Here is a 21,761-nt window from a genome sequence, read left to right on the forward strand (position 1 = left end):
CTCCACTCTGTGCCGAAAATCATATAGCTTTGCCGTTATCAAAATGAAGAACGTCAAGTTAACTTTTTGATCATGGACCATGTTGTTCTGTTTAACGCGACCAATTATAGCTTCTTTGTTTTAATCATATTCCCTTCTTCTCTGGGGTATAGCAATATTTAAAGATTCCGAATTTTGTTAATGTAGAAATCTGACGAAATTTTATAAGCTAGATACTTGGAATATGGCATGCAGATTCTAGAGCTTCCTGCGCGGCGCTAGTTTATTTCAACAGAGTGCCACGCCCACTCTAACGCCCACAAGCCGCCCAAAACTGTGGTTCCTACAGTTTTGATGCTAGAATAAAAATTGTATCTGAAATGTGTTGTTCTCATCAGTACCTATCGATTGACAAAAAAAAAGTTTGCCACGCCCACTTTAACGCCCACAAACCGCCCACAAGCCACCCACAAACTTCAAAAAATCGTTAATATGAACATGGATATCTCGGAAACTATCAAAGATAGAGAATTGGGATCTCAGTTTTAGATTCCGTAGCCTGTACGCAGCGCAAGTTTGTTACGCGAATATGCCACGCCCACGCTTACGCCCACAAACCGCCCAAACCTATGGCGCCCACAATTTGTATGCTAGATACAACATTTTAACTGAATTGTATTGGTCTCGTCAATACCTATCGATTGATTCAAAAAAAGTTTGCCACGCCCACTCTAACGCCCATAACGCTCAAATCTGTCTTCCGCCGGTAGGTGGCGCATTTCAATCTCGCTTTGCTGCTTGCATATCTCCATTTCCCTTTGGTCCCTTTAGCTGAGTAACGGGTATCTGATAGTCGAGGTACTCGACTATAGCGTTCTTCCTTGTTTTCATTTCATTTTGTGACTACTTGATATTCATACAGGCTTATAATGTTACTCACGTATAAATGGATAAACCTTGCAGTCAAATATATAGCGAAATAGAGATTAACATGGTTTTGAGAGCCGCTGGCATTTTGCAGCAGCAATTGGCAATTTTCCAAAAGTTCATCAAGTCAAGTCCGTGGCTGTGTGCTAGGGGTTTGTAGGCAAACAGGAAATGGAAAACCGAGGCAAAGGTTCAAGGAAAATAAGAGTTTTGTAGGTGGTTAGAGGCGGGGAAGACGAAACTATCCAAAATATGCCGGAAAATTGTAGACGAAAGTCAACGTAGGCATGAAATTACTTTTTGCGGCAAGTGTGGCCCTTATTTCACCTTCCCGCCAAAGTCTTGCCAACTTCCTAATTTAGTTGCAACATCAGGCTTAATCCGCTAGCCACTACTCCCGCAAGCTTCTGCCTAGGGCAACTGTCAAAGTTGTGCAACATAAAGTTTTGCTCGTTACCTTTGCATATTCTTTAGCCCGTCTGGCTGGCATACAATTTCTTTCTTGACAATTGATTGACAAGTGCTGAGCGAAATGCTTCCAAAAGTTTTTTAACTTGTTGAGAATGTCAACAAAGTTATTAATGAAAATCTGTGCGCCCTGAAAAAGCGTGACAAACTGTAAAAAAATGATTGACAACTGGTACGGCTTAGTGTTCTGCTCAGAAATTGGCTGGGGGCAAATCAATAGACAGCTGTCTGAGAGGCCAGGAAAAATAGCATAAGGCCCTTTTCATCGAGGATGATGATTGTGGTTATAATGTTCTTTGGTATTTCACCACGTTAATGTGCTATGTTCTGCCAAACTGTGCACTCAACAAGTTGCTTGCTGTTTTAGGCACGTGTCAGGCCTCACATTTCCACTGCCACTTTGACATGTATTATTCTACATCAGTGCTGCCAGCAGTCATAAAAAAAAATAGGAAAAAAGTACAACAAATATTTAAACAGGACAAAAAAAGGACTAAAGAATATTCTTCTAAGTGTTTACTTATACCGTCAATTTCGTAAATCATATACGTAAATGGATTCAATAGCTTATTTAATGATCTTTTGTTCCTGACTTTGTTCCACACTCAAACTTGGTCTGCATAAGAACCCTCGGGTCAATAAGGTTTGGGACAGAAAGGTCCTAAATTTAAATCCTCGCCGCGAATGTTTCTGACTTTTCTATCATTTAAGTTTTATAAAGGTTTTTTTAAATACTTACCGTTATATTCGTAGAGTAAGAGAGTATATTGCGTTCGGGGAAAAGTATGTAACAACCCACTATCGAAGTCGATCTAGCCCTGACGTTCTGTCCGTCTGTCCGTGTGAACACTGTGATCTCGGAAACTAAAGGCTAGAGAGTTCGGATTTCAGGTGTAGGTTCCCAAAGCTGTGGCCCCTTCTGTTTTAATGCTACAAAAAATTGTAACTGAAATGCATTGCTCTCTTCAACACCTATCATTTGACCTACAAAAATGTTTAAAAATCGTCGGTATGAACGCTGTTATCTCGGAAACTATAAAGTCTACAGTGTTGGATTAAGCATAAGCACAAAAACTCTGGTGGTCACAGTTTTGATGATGGAACAAAAATTTTAACTGAAATGTATTGGCTTCGTCAAGATCTATCGATTGCCGTAAAAAAGTTTCCACGCCCACCCTATCGCCCTTAAACGCCAGTAACAGTAAGTTCTGTCTGTCGCCCACATTTTTAAAGATTTTGTAAAAGTGTAAATGGGACTTTGCTTTATTTCTACCTTTTAAATACTTTCAGACGAATATAATATACATTGTCATTTCGTGGGTTCGAACTCGTGCCTTGCCCAACTTCAACCAATTCCTAGGCACGCTTCGTTTATACATAAGAATTCACGCAGCCGGTAAAATAAACGAATAAAAGTCAAGCCGTCCGTTAACTCTTAACCGGCAACGGCAACCAACAATGGACCAGGGGAACAACGACAAAGTTACACAACTTGCAATTAAGTGCGATGCGCTGTGCAATATTTATGCGATGCATGTGCAACAAAATACGCCTACCCACGTTGTGACCGTAGGGACCTGCCTTAAATCAGCGACACAAATGCCGCACAAAAGTTGCAATTGATGCTTTTTGCCACCCCCTCAGTCCCTATTCCATGGACCGTTCCCTGGTCCTGCGGACACTGCGAAAATTTGCAAACTGCCACCGTCTTGGGGACGGGATCCCTATGGAAATGCATTTAAAGCGGAATCGCTGGAACGAGAAGCGTCAGCTAAAAGCGGTGGTTGCCAACAGGAATAGAGCATACAACATACAACTACATGAATTACAAAATTTGAGTCCCCTATTTTATACCCGTTACTTGTGAAGTAAAAGAGAAAATTGTATTCATCAGCAACTATGTAGCAGATAAGAAAAAGCTTTTCTGACCTTGTAAAGTATATGAATTCTTGACAGTAATCCTGACTGTCTAGTCGATCTAGCCAAGTCGTTTGATAATTGAAAAGTAAATTTCTAAAAGTGAAACGTAACATTTAGATATGCTTAGAAATACCCATCTACATTCCAAAAATGGTTCAAATCGGATAATTAACTTAAAAGTTATGAGTAATTAATGTCACAGCCGCCAGTTGCTTATGTCGCAAATCGCTAAAGTTTGTGAATGCCAAAATCCGTTTAACCATGGATAAATATTTTATTTAACCAATTTGTCAGAACTCTTAGAAAGTAAAACCATTTTTCAAAAGTAATTACCCTTTAAAAATAAGGAAATCAGACTACATTTAGCCATATTAGTTTTAAATGAAAACCCTTTTACGAGTAAATGGGATTGTATGGCGATTATTGATAAGAATGTAAATGACTGCACAATACAATTTGTAATCCGCCCGATAAAGCTTGATAACTGGCTAATGAAGATTAATGCTGTTTTTCAATCCACTGCGGTTTTTGGCGGGGGTTGAGCGTTAAAAGATACGCTTCCCGACACCTATGTATTGCCAATCTGAAACGACTTTGCCATTTATCTTAGTCAGTCAGTCGATTCAGTCCGTCAAGTCAGAGCTGGGACAGTCAGTCACTTGTTCATGCAGTGAGTCACTCATTCAGTCCGTCAGCTGGCACTGCAGTTTATCAAGGCAAAAGTGTGGATTCAAACACTTGCAGTACCAGACATCCCCAACCATATCCTTCTGTTGTTCCACTGGGCATTTGCCTTTCACTCAATCAGTTTGACAATTGACAATTGCATAGTAAGCTGAGAGCTGCATCAATAATAACGATGACATCCGCTCTGTCTCGAACTGATATGACCAGTTGGTTGTGGCGCGGAATCGGAGGATGGTATTCCCAGCAAAGTTTCCCTAACCATGGTTGTGAAAACTAAATTTAAAGAAAAACTACATTGATATCGGAATACATTGGTATCTGACAGTCGAAGCCGTCGCCTATGGCGTTCTATCTTGTTTTCATATATAGCAGCCCCATACTTTCCTTTTTAAAGCAAGACCCGGACACAAGCAAAACTTGAAAAATACCAGGCTACTACAGATCAAACAAAAACACCTCATAATGAGGTAAAAATCTAGTGACGATCGTACCTTCAACAAACAAAAGTTCTGATACCAACTTTTGAGACGAAAATATATTATACGATCTACTAAATAAAAAACTTTCTAAATTGTTCTCATTCGACCATCACGGTAGATTCTCATATTTTCGTGTATATTATTCTGCTTTAAGCAAAATAAAATTTCGATTAGCACACACCACCACCATATCACGTCACCTAGCGGTCGTTGGCGGTACTACTCACCTTTCCGACGCTTGTTTAACATAGTTAATTGATTAATAATCTTTTAAAATGTGGGACCCACATAGAATTTAGCAGTATGGGCGATTGTAGACGTTAGAGTGGGTGTGTTTGCTGAATCAAATTGGGCTGCGCGAGAATCTGTAGAATATGCCTGCTTATTCCCAACCTTGTAGCTTTTATAGTTTCCGAGATCTCATCGTTCATACGGACATACTTATAATGTTTATGCTATAAATTTTATGCATTTTTAAACACATGACATGAAACAGCGCCTACTCTTTTTATGCAACACAGACAAATTCATGAAATTATTTCCGCTGAGATGTCAAATTTTTTAAAATTTAAAATCTGTAGAGAGACAACTTTCGTTTGTTATTGGGGTTGCATACTTTTCGCCGCCTTCGATTAAACCCGAAGAGTTATCTGCTCTGAACTGAGTTTTAGATTTTCACTCTCAAAAGTTGAGGAATCTTAAATTCTTACAAGTTTTCAAAATCGTATGTCCAGAAATTCGCAGAAATTTTAGTAAGAACAATTAAATGTATCATTCCAATGACATTTAAGACATATCTTTAGCCTAAGGCGTTTGGGAACTGTGACTCTTGGAATTTGAGCCATTCCAGCTTTAGCAAATAGCAATAGCAAATATTAAAAACTACAAATATAGCATAGCATTTGGAAGCCTGCCGGTAATATTACAATTATGTTCTTTATCTTTCACGCTGTTATTGAAATAAATGTTTACCACATGGGGGCGATCACAAAAAAGTAGAGGGCGGGATATCAGACGGTGCATTGACCTAGACATGGCATCATCATAACAAATAAGCCAATTCCAGCTCCCCCTCCATCTAACGTGCTTATGATGCTGCTGCTTTAGATGATGATGCTGGCAAACAAAGCTCAATTTTCTTTGCAATTTAGTGCGAGGTATTACGTCGGGTGGGTAATGGTAGCTTTTAGAAAACAGGAATACATCGGGAAAAACTTTAAAGGGGGATTGGGGTGTGTGTGTTGACAGATGTGCTGCAAGTTCTAGTAAACTCCAAAGCAACAAACAAAGAGAAGGAAATACAGACGCTGCACTTAAATGTGTTTTTGTCTGATGACTCACAATGGATTTTACTTATACATGACTTTGAAATGGTAATCTTACCATTAGATGACCGTGTGTCCTAGATTGAAAGACTCTCAGCCACACCCAACACTTAAATTCAAAAATTCAATTTTATCCCTCCCTTGAACGAGAACCCATCGGTGGGCGATGCCGAGCCGCGTAAACATCAATCAATCATGGACATCCAATGAAAGGGCGTTGCAGGAGAAACTGCATCAATGGTTCGATGCAAACAACAGGAAAAAAGACTGCAACAAGTGTTAAATCAATGACGAGCCTGACAGACAGCCGGGAGAGTTGGATGCAAGGATAAGGAAAATAATCTTTAGGTAAAAACTGTTACATTTTAGGGTCTTGAGATCGTCATGGCTGTATTAACAAGCTCGATATGGAAAACTTTTGTTCTTCGACTTTGGAAAAGCCCGTTAGTTTAGCGGAAAATCAAAATAAAAAAATCGATTTTAAGGGCTAATAGTTTCTGAGGTAAAAGCTAAAAATATATGCTAATCACACTGCATTTGCTTAAACTCTCCAAATACAATAAATTTAAAGTTTTGGCGAAAAGTTCTTTTTTTAACCACTTTGTGTCTTCTATCTCAAAATTGGTTCAAACGAAATCTTTGAAAATTTCAAACTGTATAGTCCTTCAGATTCCTCAACTTTTGATGTTTACCGCCTTTTGTCTTAAGAACTACCATTTGGGAGTTATTGAGCGATAAAAAGTGCAACCCAATTCGGTTCAGTATGAAAAACATTTCATGCATACCTTGCTTGCCCAAGACTATATGCTTAGTTTAGATAGCGCTGTTTTAGAAGCGAACGAGTTGGTTAAGGCGTCTTCAGTGCGAGCGGCTGCAGGTCCTAAGTTTTTTTTTTAACTATCTCTTATATCTATGCAAAATGTTTTCCTGTTCATTAAATAGATTTAGTACTTGTTTAACTGTAAACTAAAATTATTCTTTGAAAAATGTTAAGTACAAGTGTTCTAAAATAAAGAATTTTTCTTTCTTAAATTAAGAATTGTCCGTTTTTAAAACCATATTGTGTGTTACTTATTTCGATTAGTCTTTTCATCAAGAACATTCGTTCTCAAAACCATTATTTCGGCCTTGAAATATTTATACCTAATGTAAAGTTCTCTTTCGCGCTTGCTGAACTTTTGCTATCCTTCGTTCTTGATTTCACAACAAAATACCTATTATTTATAAAAAGTTTTTTCCCTGAGTGTAACAGTTTCTAACCGTTTAAATGTCTTCAGCGAATTCGCTGCTTTCTCGCATATTCAAACTTGTTAATATTGTTTGTAAGCCACAGCTATCCGCAGCTAAGTCATATCTTTTAGTATTTCTTTGGGCGACCCGACTTCAAGCTAAGGCAGGTGGGGTAAAAATACATACGGACATACATACAAAGTAGGAAATCTGGGAAAGCTGAGGGTGACCTTTCATACAACCTGGTAAAAGCCCTTCGTTAGGGTAAGTGGCAGGGACATAAAACCTTTTTGCGTCGCTTCCCACATTAATTGCATTCATCGCCCGCCCTTTGGGGATGCAGCAATTTACATAAAAATCATAATAAATTCAATGATGCTTATTTTGCATGAAACCCTCTCGCCTCGCACATTTTCTCCAATATTTTCCGTCCTTTATTTCGCCGTGAGAGAGTTGCCCATGAAAAGGCTAACGCCCCAAAGAGTTTGCCACTTAGGAACAGCTCAAATATTCAAAAAGTTGGCCCAACAAAGTACTGCACATACGTGGCCAAAAGCGCGGGCTTAATGGTCAGAAGGGGAAAAAGCACCTTCAGAAATAAAACCGTTTAACAAGCAGTCAAAATACTTTATACGGCTTTACCAGGTTGCAAAGCACACCAAATTCTGGCAACCTATAGCTATCGGTCTTTATTGCCTTCAAAGTCGTAAATTATTATGAACTGACTTCAGCTGTCTCGATGACTTAATTTACGAAAGTCGAGCTAAAACTGTTAAGCAAAAGAAGTCTAATATACCAATAAATTACCAAATGGGTCGAGGAGCTTACTCGGAGATAATCGTCCTGCAACTGCCGTCAAAGTAATAGACCTAAAAATGTCAGAAAATGAATATTTTTTAACGATTTTTTTCGTAATGTTAAGTGACTTTAGCTGTTTATTTAACACTTAGAAAACTGAAAACTAATTACCGAAATATTAAGATAACGTCCCATTTCAATTAACTGCCGTTCGTTCCTATCGTCCGATTTTTTTTTAATTTTATTTCAAATTGTGAAATATCAAAAGACTGATATTCCCAAAAGTTAAAGTTAATATGTTACAAAACACCAAAGAATTTTTATACCCGTTACTCTTAGAGTAAAAGGGTATACTAGATTCGTCGTAAAGTATGTAACAGGCAGAAGGAAACGTTTCCGACCCCATAAAGTATATATATTCTTGATCAGCATGACTAGACGAGTCGATCTAGCCATGTCCGTCTGTCCGTCCGTTTCTACGCAAACTAGTCTCTCAGTTTTAAAGCTATCGGGCTGAAACTTTCCCAAAAGTCGTATATCTTTTGCAGATAGTATATAAGTCGGAACCAGCCGGATCGGCCAACTATATCTTATAGCTCCCATAGGAATAATCGGAAAAAAAAATTTTCAGAAATTATATCTTTGGTGTTTTTTAGCTTATAACCTCCTAAGCTTGGAAATAACATTAACATTAGTTTTGAATTTCGAATTAAATTTTATCGAAATCGGACGACTATATCATATAGCTGCCATAGGAACGATCGGAAAATTGGTGGGAAAATAATATGAAACAAATTATAGCTTCGGTGTTCTTTAACATATAACTTCCCACGCTTGAAAATAACATTTTTTAATTAGTTCTGAGTTTTGAATTTAATTTTATCAATATTGGACGACTATATCATATAGCTGCCATTGGAACGATCGGAAAATTGGTGGGAAAATAATATGAAACAAATTATAGCTTCGGTGCTTTTTAACATATAACCTCCTACGCTTGGAAATAACATTTTTAATTAGTTCTGAATTTCGAAATAAACTTTATCAAAATCGGGGGACTATTCTTATAGCTGCCATTGGAACTATCGGAAAATTGGTGGGATAATATTATTAAACAAATTATAGCTTCGATGTTTTTTGACATATTATCTGTTGGGACTATTGGGAATATCATTTTTTGTATTTTTAAATTTAATATATATAACTGCAAGGGTATACAAACTTCGGCTTGCCGAAGTTAACTTCCTTTCTTGTTTTAAAATATTTTTTTGATCGTTCCTATTGGAGCTATAGGATATAGTCGTCCGATTTTTTTTTAATTTTACTTAAAATTCTGAAATATTATAAGAATGATATCCCTAAGAGTAGAAGTTAATATGTCAAAAAACACCAACGGCTTATTTTTTGTTTACATCTTTACACTTTCTAAAATTTTCTTTTCGACACGCTGCAATAAAATAAAACTTTAATGCGAGAAGCTTAAATATTTTGCTAAATCGGGCAGAATGAGACCATTTTTGAAAATGTATTTATTTACACGAATGTACTAGCATTATTCGATATCAGAACTACTTGTATTGTGTGTTGATAATGCGTGATCGCCACGACCCCTTACCTCGTAAAAAGGTGTTTTTGTTTGATTATTTAATATTATTTGGTTAAAAACTTTTATTGAATGGTTAGATTTGGATTTTAACTTTTGGCATATAGATGGATATTTATAAAGAACATTATCTCATATACAGTTTAAAATTGGTGGGCGCTAGACGGGTTTTATTATAGGAGTAACGGATACAATCACATAAAAATAAACAAAAGGTCCAAAATATAATAAGTCCTTGGGAATTGGATCCGATCGCATGATCAGCTGGCAAAAAAATTAAATGCGGAAATACGGACGGAGAGACAGTCTAACTGACAGACGGAAATGGCTAGATTTTGCCTGTTACATACTTTCCCACAAATGTACTATACACTTTTACTCCACGAGTAACGGGTACCCAAATTATATCTTTCTTTGAAAAAAACGAATGTTCTTCCATAGCTTTAATCATAGCTGTCACCTTGAATATTTGCCTGGCACTAAAAAAATTGCCCTTACATTAAAATAAACCTAACAAAAATGACAAGAAACAAAAAATACCTCAACCTACCATTTCGTAATTCAAATCGTATTCAATTTGGCACAAGACAGCACAACCGAGGAGAAAAACTGCTGAAATTGCCATGTGCTTAGGGGAGAGTGAAAACAATTTGCCAAAGGCAGCACGTGCGCTTGTGATTTGTGTGTGTTAGCCAAGATGACACCCATTTTGGACAGTCAGTCAGCTGTGGCCCTCCTTCTGCTGCTCCTGCTGTGTGTAACTTTATATCACCTCAATGTTCGTTGCCACTTTTCCACACAATAAAAATGCTATCTGCCTCACTTGGCCTGAAAAAGAGCTGTCCAATGTAGGCCAAAACTTCATCGTAAGTTTGCTCCTTCTGTGGAATCTTAATGGGTTTGTTGCAGCCGCATGTCCCAGCAATTTATCCTCGGTTAAATGACAGCAAAATAAGTGCCCGTCGCCAAAGTTGTGCCTTTCTTTTATTGTATATTGATAATAATGACGGCCCTCAAAAAATAAGTAATTTCCCCATTAATTTTTATCTCAAAAGGGCAGCTGTTGGTCATTTCTTATTGAAAATGTATAAACATCCGAAATTTACCAGCTGTCGGTGATGAAATTCTCAAAAGAAATTCGGTTTTACGCTTGAGGACTAAGAAGTTCGTACTTTTTAATTGGACAGGGAATTCAAAGTATAAAATGTTAAGTAAAAGGTAACGTTTGACCAGCACTGAAAACGTTTTCAGTACTTATTTAAACCAAGGGAACGTCGATTGCATCGACTATCAAATACCCGTGTTTCAGCTAAGAAGAGTGCGAGAGAGATGGAGATATGCAAGCAGCAAAGCGACTGTAGCCAAGATCGCGCACTTCATTTGCTTATAACTTTTTAGTGAATGGTCCGATTTGAAAAATTTTTGGCACTTAGATGGATATTCATAATCGAAACAAAATCCCATTTACTTTTTTCTAAAATCCTTAAAAGCGTTGGCGCTAGACAGGTTTTTAGCGTTGTGGGCGTGGCACCCTGCTGTACGTATATACTTTCCGAAGAATCCAGTATACCCCTATACTGTTCGAGTAACGTGTTTAAAAATAGTATTGAGTATTAATTGGACTTACGGAACCGAAATAAAAAACTGAAAACAAATCGAACAAAAAATTCCACAAGTGAAGTACAGTTCGTCTCGTGGCTCCTAAGGTGTTTAAAAACTGTTAAATGGTTTATTTAAAGGCTTTAACGACTAACGGGTATAATACATGTTATTTCGCTCCCTGATTTAAACTCATTTGTTAACCCTTTAAAAAAATACATTTAACACATAATAAGCCCACATAGATAACTTCTTCCTTAAAAAGCAGACATAGAAGTCACCACAAAAAACGAATTGAAATGTTTCGTATAGATATGCACACGTCCCCATCCAAATTATTAACATGTGAATAAGTTTGCAAAGCTGTTGTGTGTAGCGAATTGTAAAGCAGCCAAAGATATACACAGCAAAAATATATAATACAGCAGCAAAAGAGGTCGCTTGAGTTGAATGGGGATAAGCCAAACATCTGGTTTTTTGCACAGGTGGAGGTGGCAGTATCTCTCCTTCCTCTGCTTACTGGAAAATCCAAAGAGGCTGGCAAACGTCAAATATTGGCTGAGCTGTGATTAATGTTGATTCTTTTTTGGATCCTTGCATAACATTTCGTCTGAGGGGCAGCAGCAATTCACCTGTAAGTAAATGCCGAGGAACAACAAATAAATCAAGAAAACGGGAAAGAAAAAGCGGAAGGAAAACTAATTTTCCGCTGCTTGACAAAAATAATGTATATGTATGTATTTCCTTCTGCTGGGCAAATTAATTAAATTGATTGAACGTTAAACAATTTGTCCGCGCCATAAAACGAAGCCCAAACAATAAAACCAAAATAAAGTCCAGTTTCCCTGCAATTCTCTTTAATTTCCGAGGTGCAATTAGCAGGCAACGGCTTAGAGGGGAAAATTGACATAGAGCAGCACGAGGGGAATCCAAGGGGGTGTAACACCAGTAAATGCTCCGTGTACGATGGCTGGTCACGTTGTGTCAATAGACTTCCGAAATGCACTTCGATGCCAAATTGTTGCAATTGTTTTAACAATTTGCTGCGTTACCCGAGCATCCGATGCCTCTGACTGTCTGCTTCCCTTGGACACGAATGACAAAACTTTTTCGAACTTTGGCACAATTTATTGGTGGCCAAAGAAACAATGGGCCAAAAACCAAAAACAAGAGGTTTTAGACACTTTTAGACACTATACTCGTATGTACATTATAATAAAAATAATTAGTTATTTTAAATTTAGATTTATCAAGTATTACACTGCTTAACACTAGGAATGCAGAATAAATAAATAGCGTTAATACTAATTTTTTTCAGAAAATAGATTATGCAAATTAAAAACAAGAAAGCAAGTTAACTTCGGCAGGCCGTATACCCTTGAAGTTATAATTATCAAATTTAATTCGAAATTCTGAAAAACACAAAAAATTATATTTCCAATAGTATAAGGTAATATGTCAAAAAACACCGAAGCTATAATTTGTTTCACATTATTTTTCCACCATTTTTCCGATAGTTCCTATGGCAGCTATATGATATAGTCGTCCGATCATAACAAAATTAAATTCCATATTCAGAACTAATAAAAAAATGTTATTTCCAAGCGTAGGAGGTTATATGTAAAAAAACACCGAAGCTATAATTTGTTTCATATTATTATCCCACCAATTTTTCGATCGTTTCTATGGAAGCTGTATGATATAGTCGTCTGATTTTGATACAATTAAAAATTTGAAATTCAGAACTAATAAAAAAATATTATTTCGATGCGGTTATATGTAAAAAACACCAAAGATATCATTTTTTAAAATTTTTTTCCGATACTTCCTATGGGAGCTATAAGATATAGTTGTCTGATCCGGCTGGTTCCGATTTATATACTACCTGCAAAAGAAATAAGACTTTTGGGAAAGTTTCAGCCCCATAGCTTTAAAACTGAGAGACTAGTTTGCGTAGAAAAGGGACGGACAGACGGTCATGGCTAGATCGACTCGTCTAGTGATGCTAATCAAGAATATATATACTTTATGGGGTCGTAAACGTCTCGTTCACTGCGTTCACTTCTGACTGAAATCATAATACCCTCTGCAAGGGTATAAAGATGGTACTATTATATAATTCATGAATAAATTTTAATAATGTCTTATTTAATAGAAATTTTATTTTGTAGTACTGAAAAACTTAAGAACTTAAATAAAATTTGCTAATAAAAATTAACAGTTTCCTTCGTAAATTAACTAAAGACGCTAACTGTATCAGACTTACTCTCCAAGACCAAATCATTCTTACTGTCAAGGAATTTAATACTGTTAAAATGATTGCTTCTTTTATTTTCCAAATGGACACCATTCAGTTCCACATTGTTTATTACCAGTTGGCCAAAAAGTCGACGTCATTTTGCTTAATAAATTGATTTGACCATTATGAAGAAATGAAACGAGAAAAAAAATAACAAAAAGGAAGAACGCTATAGTCGAGTGTCTCGACTATCATATTCCCATTACTCAGCTAAAGGGAGCAAAAGAAAGATGGGATATACTAGCAAAAACGAACGATTGTAAAGCGCCACCTATACGCGATTCAATACATGTTAATGCGGGCGGTAGAAAGATTTAAGCGTTATGGGCTTTTGTGTACGTTTGAGTGGGCGTGGCAAACCTATGTTTAGGGCAATCAATAGGTATTGACGAGACCAATATATTTCATATACAATTTTTTCTAGCACTAAAACTGTACGAGCTATTATTTTGGGCGGTTTGTGGGCGGTAGAGTTGGAGTGGCACATTAGCGTAACAAACCTGCGCTGAAATCTGAAATCTCATCCCTATAGCTCTTATAGTTTCCGAGAAACATTGCAAGATGGACTCGGCTAGTGATCCTGATTAAGAATATATAGCTTTATGGGGTCGGAAACGATTCCTTCTACCTGTTACATATTTTTCCCCGAATGAAATATACCCATTTACTCTACTAGTAACGGGTACAAAAATGTGAAAAATCATCGAAAACCTTTAAGCCTCAAAGCCATCTGTTAAAAATTGTCTCTCTGATTGCTTCCGGCGTTAATAATGCCGTTTGCCTTGTTGTTGCATTTGAAATTCAATTTTGTACAAAATTGTATGTGTCTAAGCCCCCGACACGAATTTTTCCAAACGTTTTTCAATTTATTACGTCTGTAAAAATAATGATGCAGCCAAACGACCATACAGCCGGCAGCTGCCCTACCAAGCTAAAACTGAAATCAAGTATAAACAGATGAAGGAATGCTAACCAAATGCCGGTCTAGAAAAAAGGTCAAAAGGTACAAAAGCCAACTTATAACTAGGACTCTGCCGGCAATCGACTAAACCGAGTCCCATCACCCCATCAGAACTGCCCCTTATCAATGACAATGGAAAATCGAAATTTTCCAACCAACCCCCAACAAGGACCTTTTATGCTTGTGCACGACGATGATTGTTATGGAGGGGCACGAAAAGGAGACGAAAGTATATTGGAGTCGGACAGAATTATTGATTAAAGTCTGATGTCTGCGTAGGAACTGCTCTAATGCTCTGATTAAACGTGATTGAATTGTCAACGGCCATGTTGCAAGTTTATTTGTGCGCCATCGGACTTGGAGCGTATACTATCTAATTTAAACAAGGAAGAACGCTAAAGTCGAGTACCTCGACTATCAGATGCCCGTTACTCAGCTATAGGGACCAAAGGGAAATGGAGATATGCAAGCAGCAAAGCCAGATTGAAACGCGCCACCTACCGGCGGTAGACAGATTAAGCGTTATGGGCGTTAGAGTGGGTGTGGCAAATTTTTGTATCAATCGAAAGGTATTGACGAGACCAATACATTTCAGTTAAAATTTTTTATCTAGCATGAAAATTGTGGGCGCCACAGGCTTGGGCGGTTTGTGGGCGTTAGAGTGGGCGTGGCATATTCGCGTGGCAAACTTGCGCTGCGTACAAGGCTACGGAATCTAAATCTGAGATCCCAATTCTCTATCTTTGATAGTTTCCGAGATATCCACGTTCATACTTACGATTTTTTGAAGTTTGTGGGCGGTTTATGGGCGTTAAAGTGGGCAATATTTCTTAAGCTCATTTACAGTTTATAAAAGTTTAAAATATAAATTACTTCTTTTAAAACAAGAAAGGAAGTTAACTTCGGCAAGCCGGAGTTTGTATACCCTTACAGTTATAATTATTAAATTTAAAAATACAAAAAATTATATAGTATAAGATAATATGTCAAAAAACACCGAAGCTATAATTTTTTTCATATTATTTTCCCACCAATTTTCCGATCGTTCCTAAGGCAGCTATATGATTTAGTCGTCCGATTTAATAAAATTAAATTCGAAATTCAGAACTAATCAAAAAATGTTATTTCCAAGCGTAGGAGGTTACATAATTAAACCTGGGAATGCCTATCAAGGGAACTTTGAAAAATGTTGATTTCAAGATAGCAGATGGAACCGTAGAGAGAGTAATTTGACTCAATTGTCGAAGAACATTAATTGCAGTATATTCTTAAGTCCATAGGGCCCTTTACCTTTGCAGTGCCACCTAAGTCTCCACACCTACTAAATTCGCAAATGGAAAATACACTCCGTTTCTCATTGCCTGCTGCCAAGTTGGAAATTCCCCTCCTGTCTTCCCATTCCTTACAATACTTTAATTGCTTGTGGATTTAATTTGTTTCACTTTAACAAACAAGGCAGCTGAACACTAGAGTTCGTGTTTTGATTTTCATTTGCAGCCCGCAGAGAGAAAAGGTATTAAAGTGTGGAACTGGAATAAGTAGGTATTGAAGGGGCAAAAGAGCCAACAACAGAGTAAATTCAATGGGAATCTAGGGTTGAAGGCAGTGGAGAGTTATGTTAATAGAGCTGCTAGGGGTCGGAAGCTTCCGGTTGTTCATTTATACCACTTCAGAGCAAGAGACTTGGCAGAAAATCTTTAGTAATTAGTACTTAGTAACTTTGTACCTATCTCGTGTTCACAGATCTCCAGCAATTTTCTTCCATCACTAGAAGCAATTTCCCTGGCCGTGCAAAGCATTTCCACCAAGTTGAACTGGTCACAAGTTGATATCTATGTCGGCGGTAAGTAAATAAAACTTTCACCTTACTTTAACCTCTTTTTTTCGGACCCAGTATAAGTATAATCACCCTTTTTGCATTAAATATATCACCAGATGCTATGCTCTTTGCAGACCAAGTTATTAATAACTTGCTATAGCAACATTTTTTTAGTCGATTTATGACTGTTGCTTTAGTTTTCATTGATGCAAATTAATCAAATTTGCCAAAAAATCAATGGCAAATGCCCCTTTTTAAAAATATTATAACAAACAAATAAAATTAGTCACATCATCGTGTGAAATGACTAAACTCTGGAAAATGAGTACATGAAATATACATCTTTTTTATGTCTCTAATCACTTAAACATACTGCTCTTTAACGTTCCGAGTCGGAAGCGAAAGCTGGTTGCTTAAATGTTAAATAAACACATTTGCCGTTGAACTCAGACAGCGGTGGGGGAAATCGCGCCCATTTAAGGCCAGATGTGGGGTCATCCGGAATTAGATGGGAACGAGACGAAGAATGTGGGCGAAGGGTAAGTGCTTGTCGCTTGCTGTTTGAAACTCTAAGTACACGTGTGCGTATACGCAATGCAATTAGTGGTGACATTATTATGATTAACGCTGTGTGGGGCTGCCTGCTGAGTGTTTGCACAAACGCTGACAGGCACAGAAAGATAGCGCGGTGAAGTGGTTATGTTGGTTATATGGAAGGACTAGAAAGGGCAACAGAGTCCCATTAAGTTGACTCTGCGTTTGAAATTTAATTCGGTAACCGCCGCCAATAAGGCGAGCCCCAGCCAGTGACGTCATGTCTTAATTTCTCGCATGTTGCCCAATTAGTTAAGCAAATACCAGTTAGGAGCCGCCGGCAATCAATTTTAAATTAATCGAGCACAGAACGGTCTGCTAGACAACTTTTTGGTCTTAACTAAAACTTAAATATGTAGTTTACAACACCGAAATAGCTTATAAAAAAATACCCTAAAATGCCAGCGCCAGAGAACTTTAGAATTTTAGAATTATATTACTATCATGGGTTCCTCATTTTTCGGTAATAAATTACCTAATTTTTATGTAATGTATGGCCTAAAATGTTTAATCTTGTGATATAATTTTTTGGTTCGTTATTACCTAAAATTTAAGGTAAGGCAGGTTAGGGAAGGTGGCTCGCTTTATTGGTCATAATACCTAAAATTTTAGGTAATTTGGGCACTTTTAAGGTAACTCTGTTTTCTGAGTCTCTTATAGAAAAGGCAGAAAGAAACGGGAAAAGTATGGTGAAAGATAATAAAAACACAAACTCAAAAGCTAAAAACAATATCTACTTAGTAATCGCTTATTTTCACATCTTTTAATAACTTAAAATAAACATATTGTCAGTGGAGTAATATATTTTTTAAGAGGTACAATGTAAAGTTCCTTCTAAGCTTTTATAAATGCCAAATTTTATCTTTTGGAAAAGGCTTCTGTGCTCTAAGGGTCCAATTCTACTTCATCCTTCTTGGGGGACTTTCTAAATATTTTATTGTAAACTATTTTTATCAAACCATTTATTAAAATGTTATAAGCAAATAAAAAAAATATACGCTAGGTGGCGGGCTGGTGTGGTGTGCAGTCTGGGAAACAACTCCCTTAACGGGAGTAACGGGTATTTAATAAGCGATAATAATAATTTCAAAGAATTACTGATACTTATATGACATTTTAATAAAGCTGTGATGCACGAACAATTCTACTTCAACACAATAAGACGATTCATTATCTGTAGGACGTGACCCTGTCAAGTTCATACAGAGGAGCCCCACATCTGAAAAGCCGTTATGGGAGGTGAACGAACGATGGGATCTTTAGTACCGGTGTCCACCAAAATTGGAAAAGGAAGATTTATACCAAGGGCGGTTCTAGAATTTTGTTTTAAAAAATTTTTTGAGTTGAAATCAAAAAAGGAATCGATCCCCTGTAATCCAGCTCCACGTGGATACGCGCATGATTTTTACCACTATCTATCCTACTGGGACTAAAACAATTTTGATGAAGTGTGCTGCAACATCTCTGCTTATAAAAGTCCCATTAACCATGGATGCTGCAGGACACACTCATCAGCATTAAAACTGCTTAACAATTAACATGATGGGCCGGGAAGGCCGGTCTTTTTTGGGTAACGCCCATCAACATTTGGTTTTATGACGACGTAATTAGTGAGAGCTGCTTTCGTGTCTTGTTTATGGTTTGCTTTACCCTAATTGACAGCTTATGGTGGACCATAAAAAAGTGACCCACGGCAAGCCATATGCCTGCGTTTTATTCGGCCAGCATTTGCCCTGATTGGTTTGACTTTCACTTTGACTTTGTCCTAAAAGCTAAAGTAACATGCAATTTTCATTTCATCTTATCTTTGTGCGATCTTTGTATGTTTGGCGAATAAAACTGATGACGAAAGCGGCGACAACAAGAAAAGTCCAATCAATGGACCATGCTGAGCACGGCGTGTAGTTTTCTGCTCGAAGATTGTATCGACTGCATTATGTAAATTGTGTATACGAATAAAAGCAATTTGCAACTTTAATTGCATTTCGATGGACTGTACAAACTTTTTCACCCCCCACCCCAATTAACAATGAAAACTGTTAAAAGTAATAAAACTACAAAAGTATGCTGCAAGTTTTTATCAACCACAAAACCCCACCCACGAATGTTAACTTAATTATGAGTTCTGAGTTCGAATTTCTTATGGGCCTGATGCTGTGCTGCTAACAATCGAAATTGTCCAAATTGTATATAAAGAATGCTCTGCACCACTCCCCCGTTTTTTGGGAGACAGCTGAGTAAACTATAGCTTAAATTGTATACACATTACCCGTAAAGTGAAAGGGTGTATTGTATTCGTCGGAAAGTATGTAATGGGTAGAATGAAGCTTTTCCGACCCTATATAGTGTATATATCATTGATCAGAATCACAAGCCGAGTCGATCTAGCCATGTCCGTCTGTCCGTAGCAACGCTGAGATCTCAGAAACTGTAAGAGCTAGGCTGTTGGGATTTGGCATGCAGATTCCTGAGCTTCTTGCGCAGCGCAAGTTTGTTTCAGCAAGGTGCCATGCCCACTCTTACGCCCACAAACCGCCCAAAACTGTGGCTCCTACAGTTTTGATGCTAGAATACAAATTTTAACTGAAATGTATCTTCTTAATACCTATCGATTGACCCAAAAAAAAAAGTTTGCCACGCCCACAAACCGCCCACAAGCTTCAAAAAATTGTTAATATGAACGCGGATATCTCGGAAACAATCAAAGATAGAGAACTGGGATTTCAGATTTAGATTCCGTAGCCTTGTACGCAGCGCAAGTTTGTTACGTCAATATATGCCACGGCCACTCTAACGTCCACAAACCGCCCAATCCTGTGGCGCCCACAATTTTCATGCTGGATAAAAAATTTTAGCTGAAATGTATCCGTCTCGTAAATACCTATCAATTGACCTATAAGAGTGCGCCCACATAACCATATATTGAAGTCTTTTTTTTGCTCCCTTTAGCTGAGTATATAGTCGACTTACTATACTATAGCGTTCTTCCTTGTTCTGATTGAAAATCAGGACATTTTGTAAGTTATAAAAAAATAATTTCAAACTTTTTTTTTATACCAAAGTTGCAGAACATGTTTCTACGCATACTTTTTCTGCCATTGGAACGATCGAAAAAAAATGTCAAAATTATACAAAAGTCGTTTTATACCGTTTTTCACATAACATATACGCTAGTAAATTGAAATGTAGCATAATTATACATTGCTCCCATAGGAACGGCCTGCAAGAGTATATAAACTTCTGCTTCCAAAGTTATCTTCCTTTCTTGTTAATAATCTATTTGATCAAGTAAGTGTTTCAATACTCGTATTTTAAGTAATTTCAGGCCAAAGTTTTGGTAGTTCTGTTGAGCGCCGTTTGATGGGATATGTGTGTGGAGCCATCTGTCAACTCAAAGTTTCTTTTTTGATGAACGAAGAAGTTGATAATGATAATTTAGTGGGCAGTGGTAGGGGTTGGCCTGTGAAGTAAGAGTTACCAAGATCTCCCGCATTTCACTCGACTGCAAACTTTCCACAGCCTGCTCAGAGTTTGCAATTACTCAAGCCAATGAAGTGTTAACATTTTCCTATGGCGTATGCCTTTGCAAATTCATATCTTATACGCCATGTGTGGCATGCGTTGGTTCCATTTCAGGGGAAAAAATTATCGTGGCACAGCTTAGATAAATTGATGCGGTTCTATTAAGCACCCACCCAATCCATCTTCCCTCCCTTTTATGGCGTTGGCCAATTTATTTACCAGCCCTGCATTTATTTGTTCTTCTGCGCATTTTCACCAACATATTTTTGGTTTCGATGTTCTGTTTTTTGTGGCAGCAAAGCGAAAACAAACAAAAACCAAGAACAAATAACTTTCTAACTAACCTTAACTGAGGCTAAAAGCGCAGCACGTCGCATTTATTTTGTTTACCCGCCTGCAATGGAGAAGTAGAGCTGAATTTGCGGCATCTGCTATATTTTGAAATTTTAAATGCAGCTTTCTCATTCCACTTGGTTCTTTAGGAGGTGCATTTTTTATGTGGTGCCAATGCTGGTGGTTTCATTGTACATAACAACGCTTGACTGACCAAGTTCGCTACCCACAGAAACAACATTCAGTGCATTCAGCTTTTTTCTATATATAGTTGTTTTTACAGTTGAGGCAAAAACAACAGCCCTTTTACTACAAGACACATTTTTAACGGATACTATTTAATTGTGTCTCCCAAAGACCAAACGGGGTCAAAAAGTGCGTAAGCCCGTTTGTTGACAGTTCATGAACGGTCGTTCGTAAAATGTGACCGAAATTTTGGGAGTGGTTTCCGAACGAATGTGGTCAGCTTATGAACACTTTTGTGTTGAATTGTTAACATAAGGGTCTTAATTAGGTAACGAACTGGTATTTTTCTCTAAACGCATTGGGCACAATTTTGGAACGCCTGTGGCACAATATGTAAATAGAACGATCTTGAAAAAAGGAACGCTTGGTAAATAATCCTAATCTCCGTAATAAAAAACGTTAATATTTTTTTGTTTTTTTATATTTTTATTGGTCAGTGGGTACATATTTAATACTAAAAAACACTTTGTTACTGTTAAGGGGATAAATGTGAAAAGGAAGGGGAATATATATCATCGAATGTCTTAATACTTATAGAATAACTAAAAACTCCAGCAGCTTAGAGTAGTCGTTCGTCAAAACTGTGTGGGCTTCGCTTTCTTGTCAAATTAAACTGTATCTAAAGTGTATTCGTATAAATTGAACCTTTATTTATTACTTATATTCCTGCTCGCACGTAAGAACGTTTACATTTATATTTATATCCATTTTGGCACTTTGCACAGTAAGCAAACATCAACCATGTGGCGAAAAATCATCGATTTCGATAGCTTTAACCCGTCTATCGCAGCTTTTTCATGAACGGCGTTCAATATCTGAGAACAATTTTCGCAATTTGGCACCGACTAGTTCGTCTAGAAATTGTTGCCAACACCGTTCGATTTTCGTGAACAAACGTTTGAAAAGTGAGAACTAAAAATGGAGAGCGGATTGTTCGCAAATCATGAAAAAGTTATTGATTTTTTTCGTTCT

The 21,761-nt window shown here is 37.3% G+C and overlaps 1 protein-coding gene across 1 annotated transcript in view; it reads left to right on the plus strand.

Moving 5' to 3' along the window:
• The window catches only part of LOC119559986, a 75,635-nt gene that overhangs the window by 34,077 nt on the left and 19,797 nt on the right, over positions 1–21,761 (plus strand). The window contains exon 5 of the mRNA XM_037873245.1: positions 16,019–16,118. Coding sequence (XP_037729173.1) covers positions 16,019–16,118 — 100 coding nt within the window. The remainder of the gene's footprint in view (positions 1–16,018; positions 16,119–21,761) is intronic.

The sequence above is a fragment of the Drosophila subpulchrella genome, unplaced genomic scaffold, assembly GCF_014743375.2.
Source record: "Drosophila subpulchrella strain 33 F10 #4 breed RU33 unplaced genomic scaffold, RU_Dsub_v1.1 Primary Assembly Seq354, whole genome shotgun sequence".
NCBI classification, from domain to species: domain Eukaryota; kingdom Metazoa; phylum Arthropoda; class Insecta; order Diptera; family Drosophilidae; genus Drosophila; species Drosophila subpulchrella.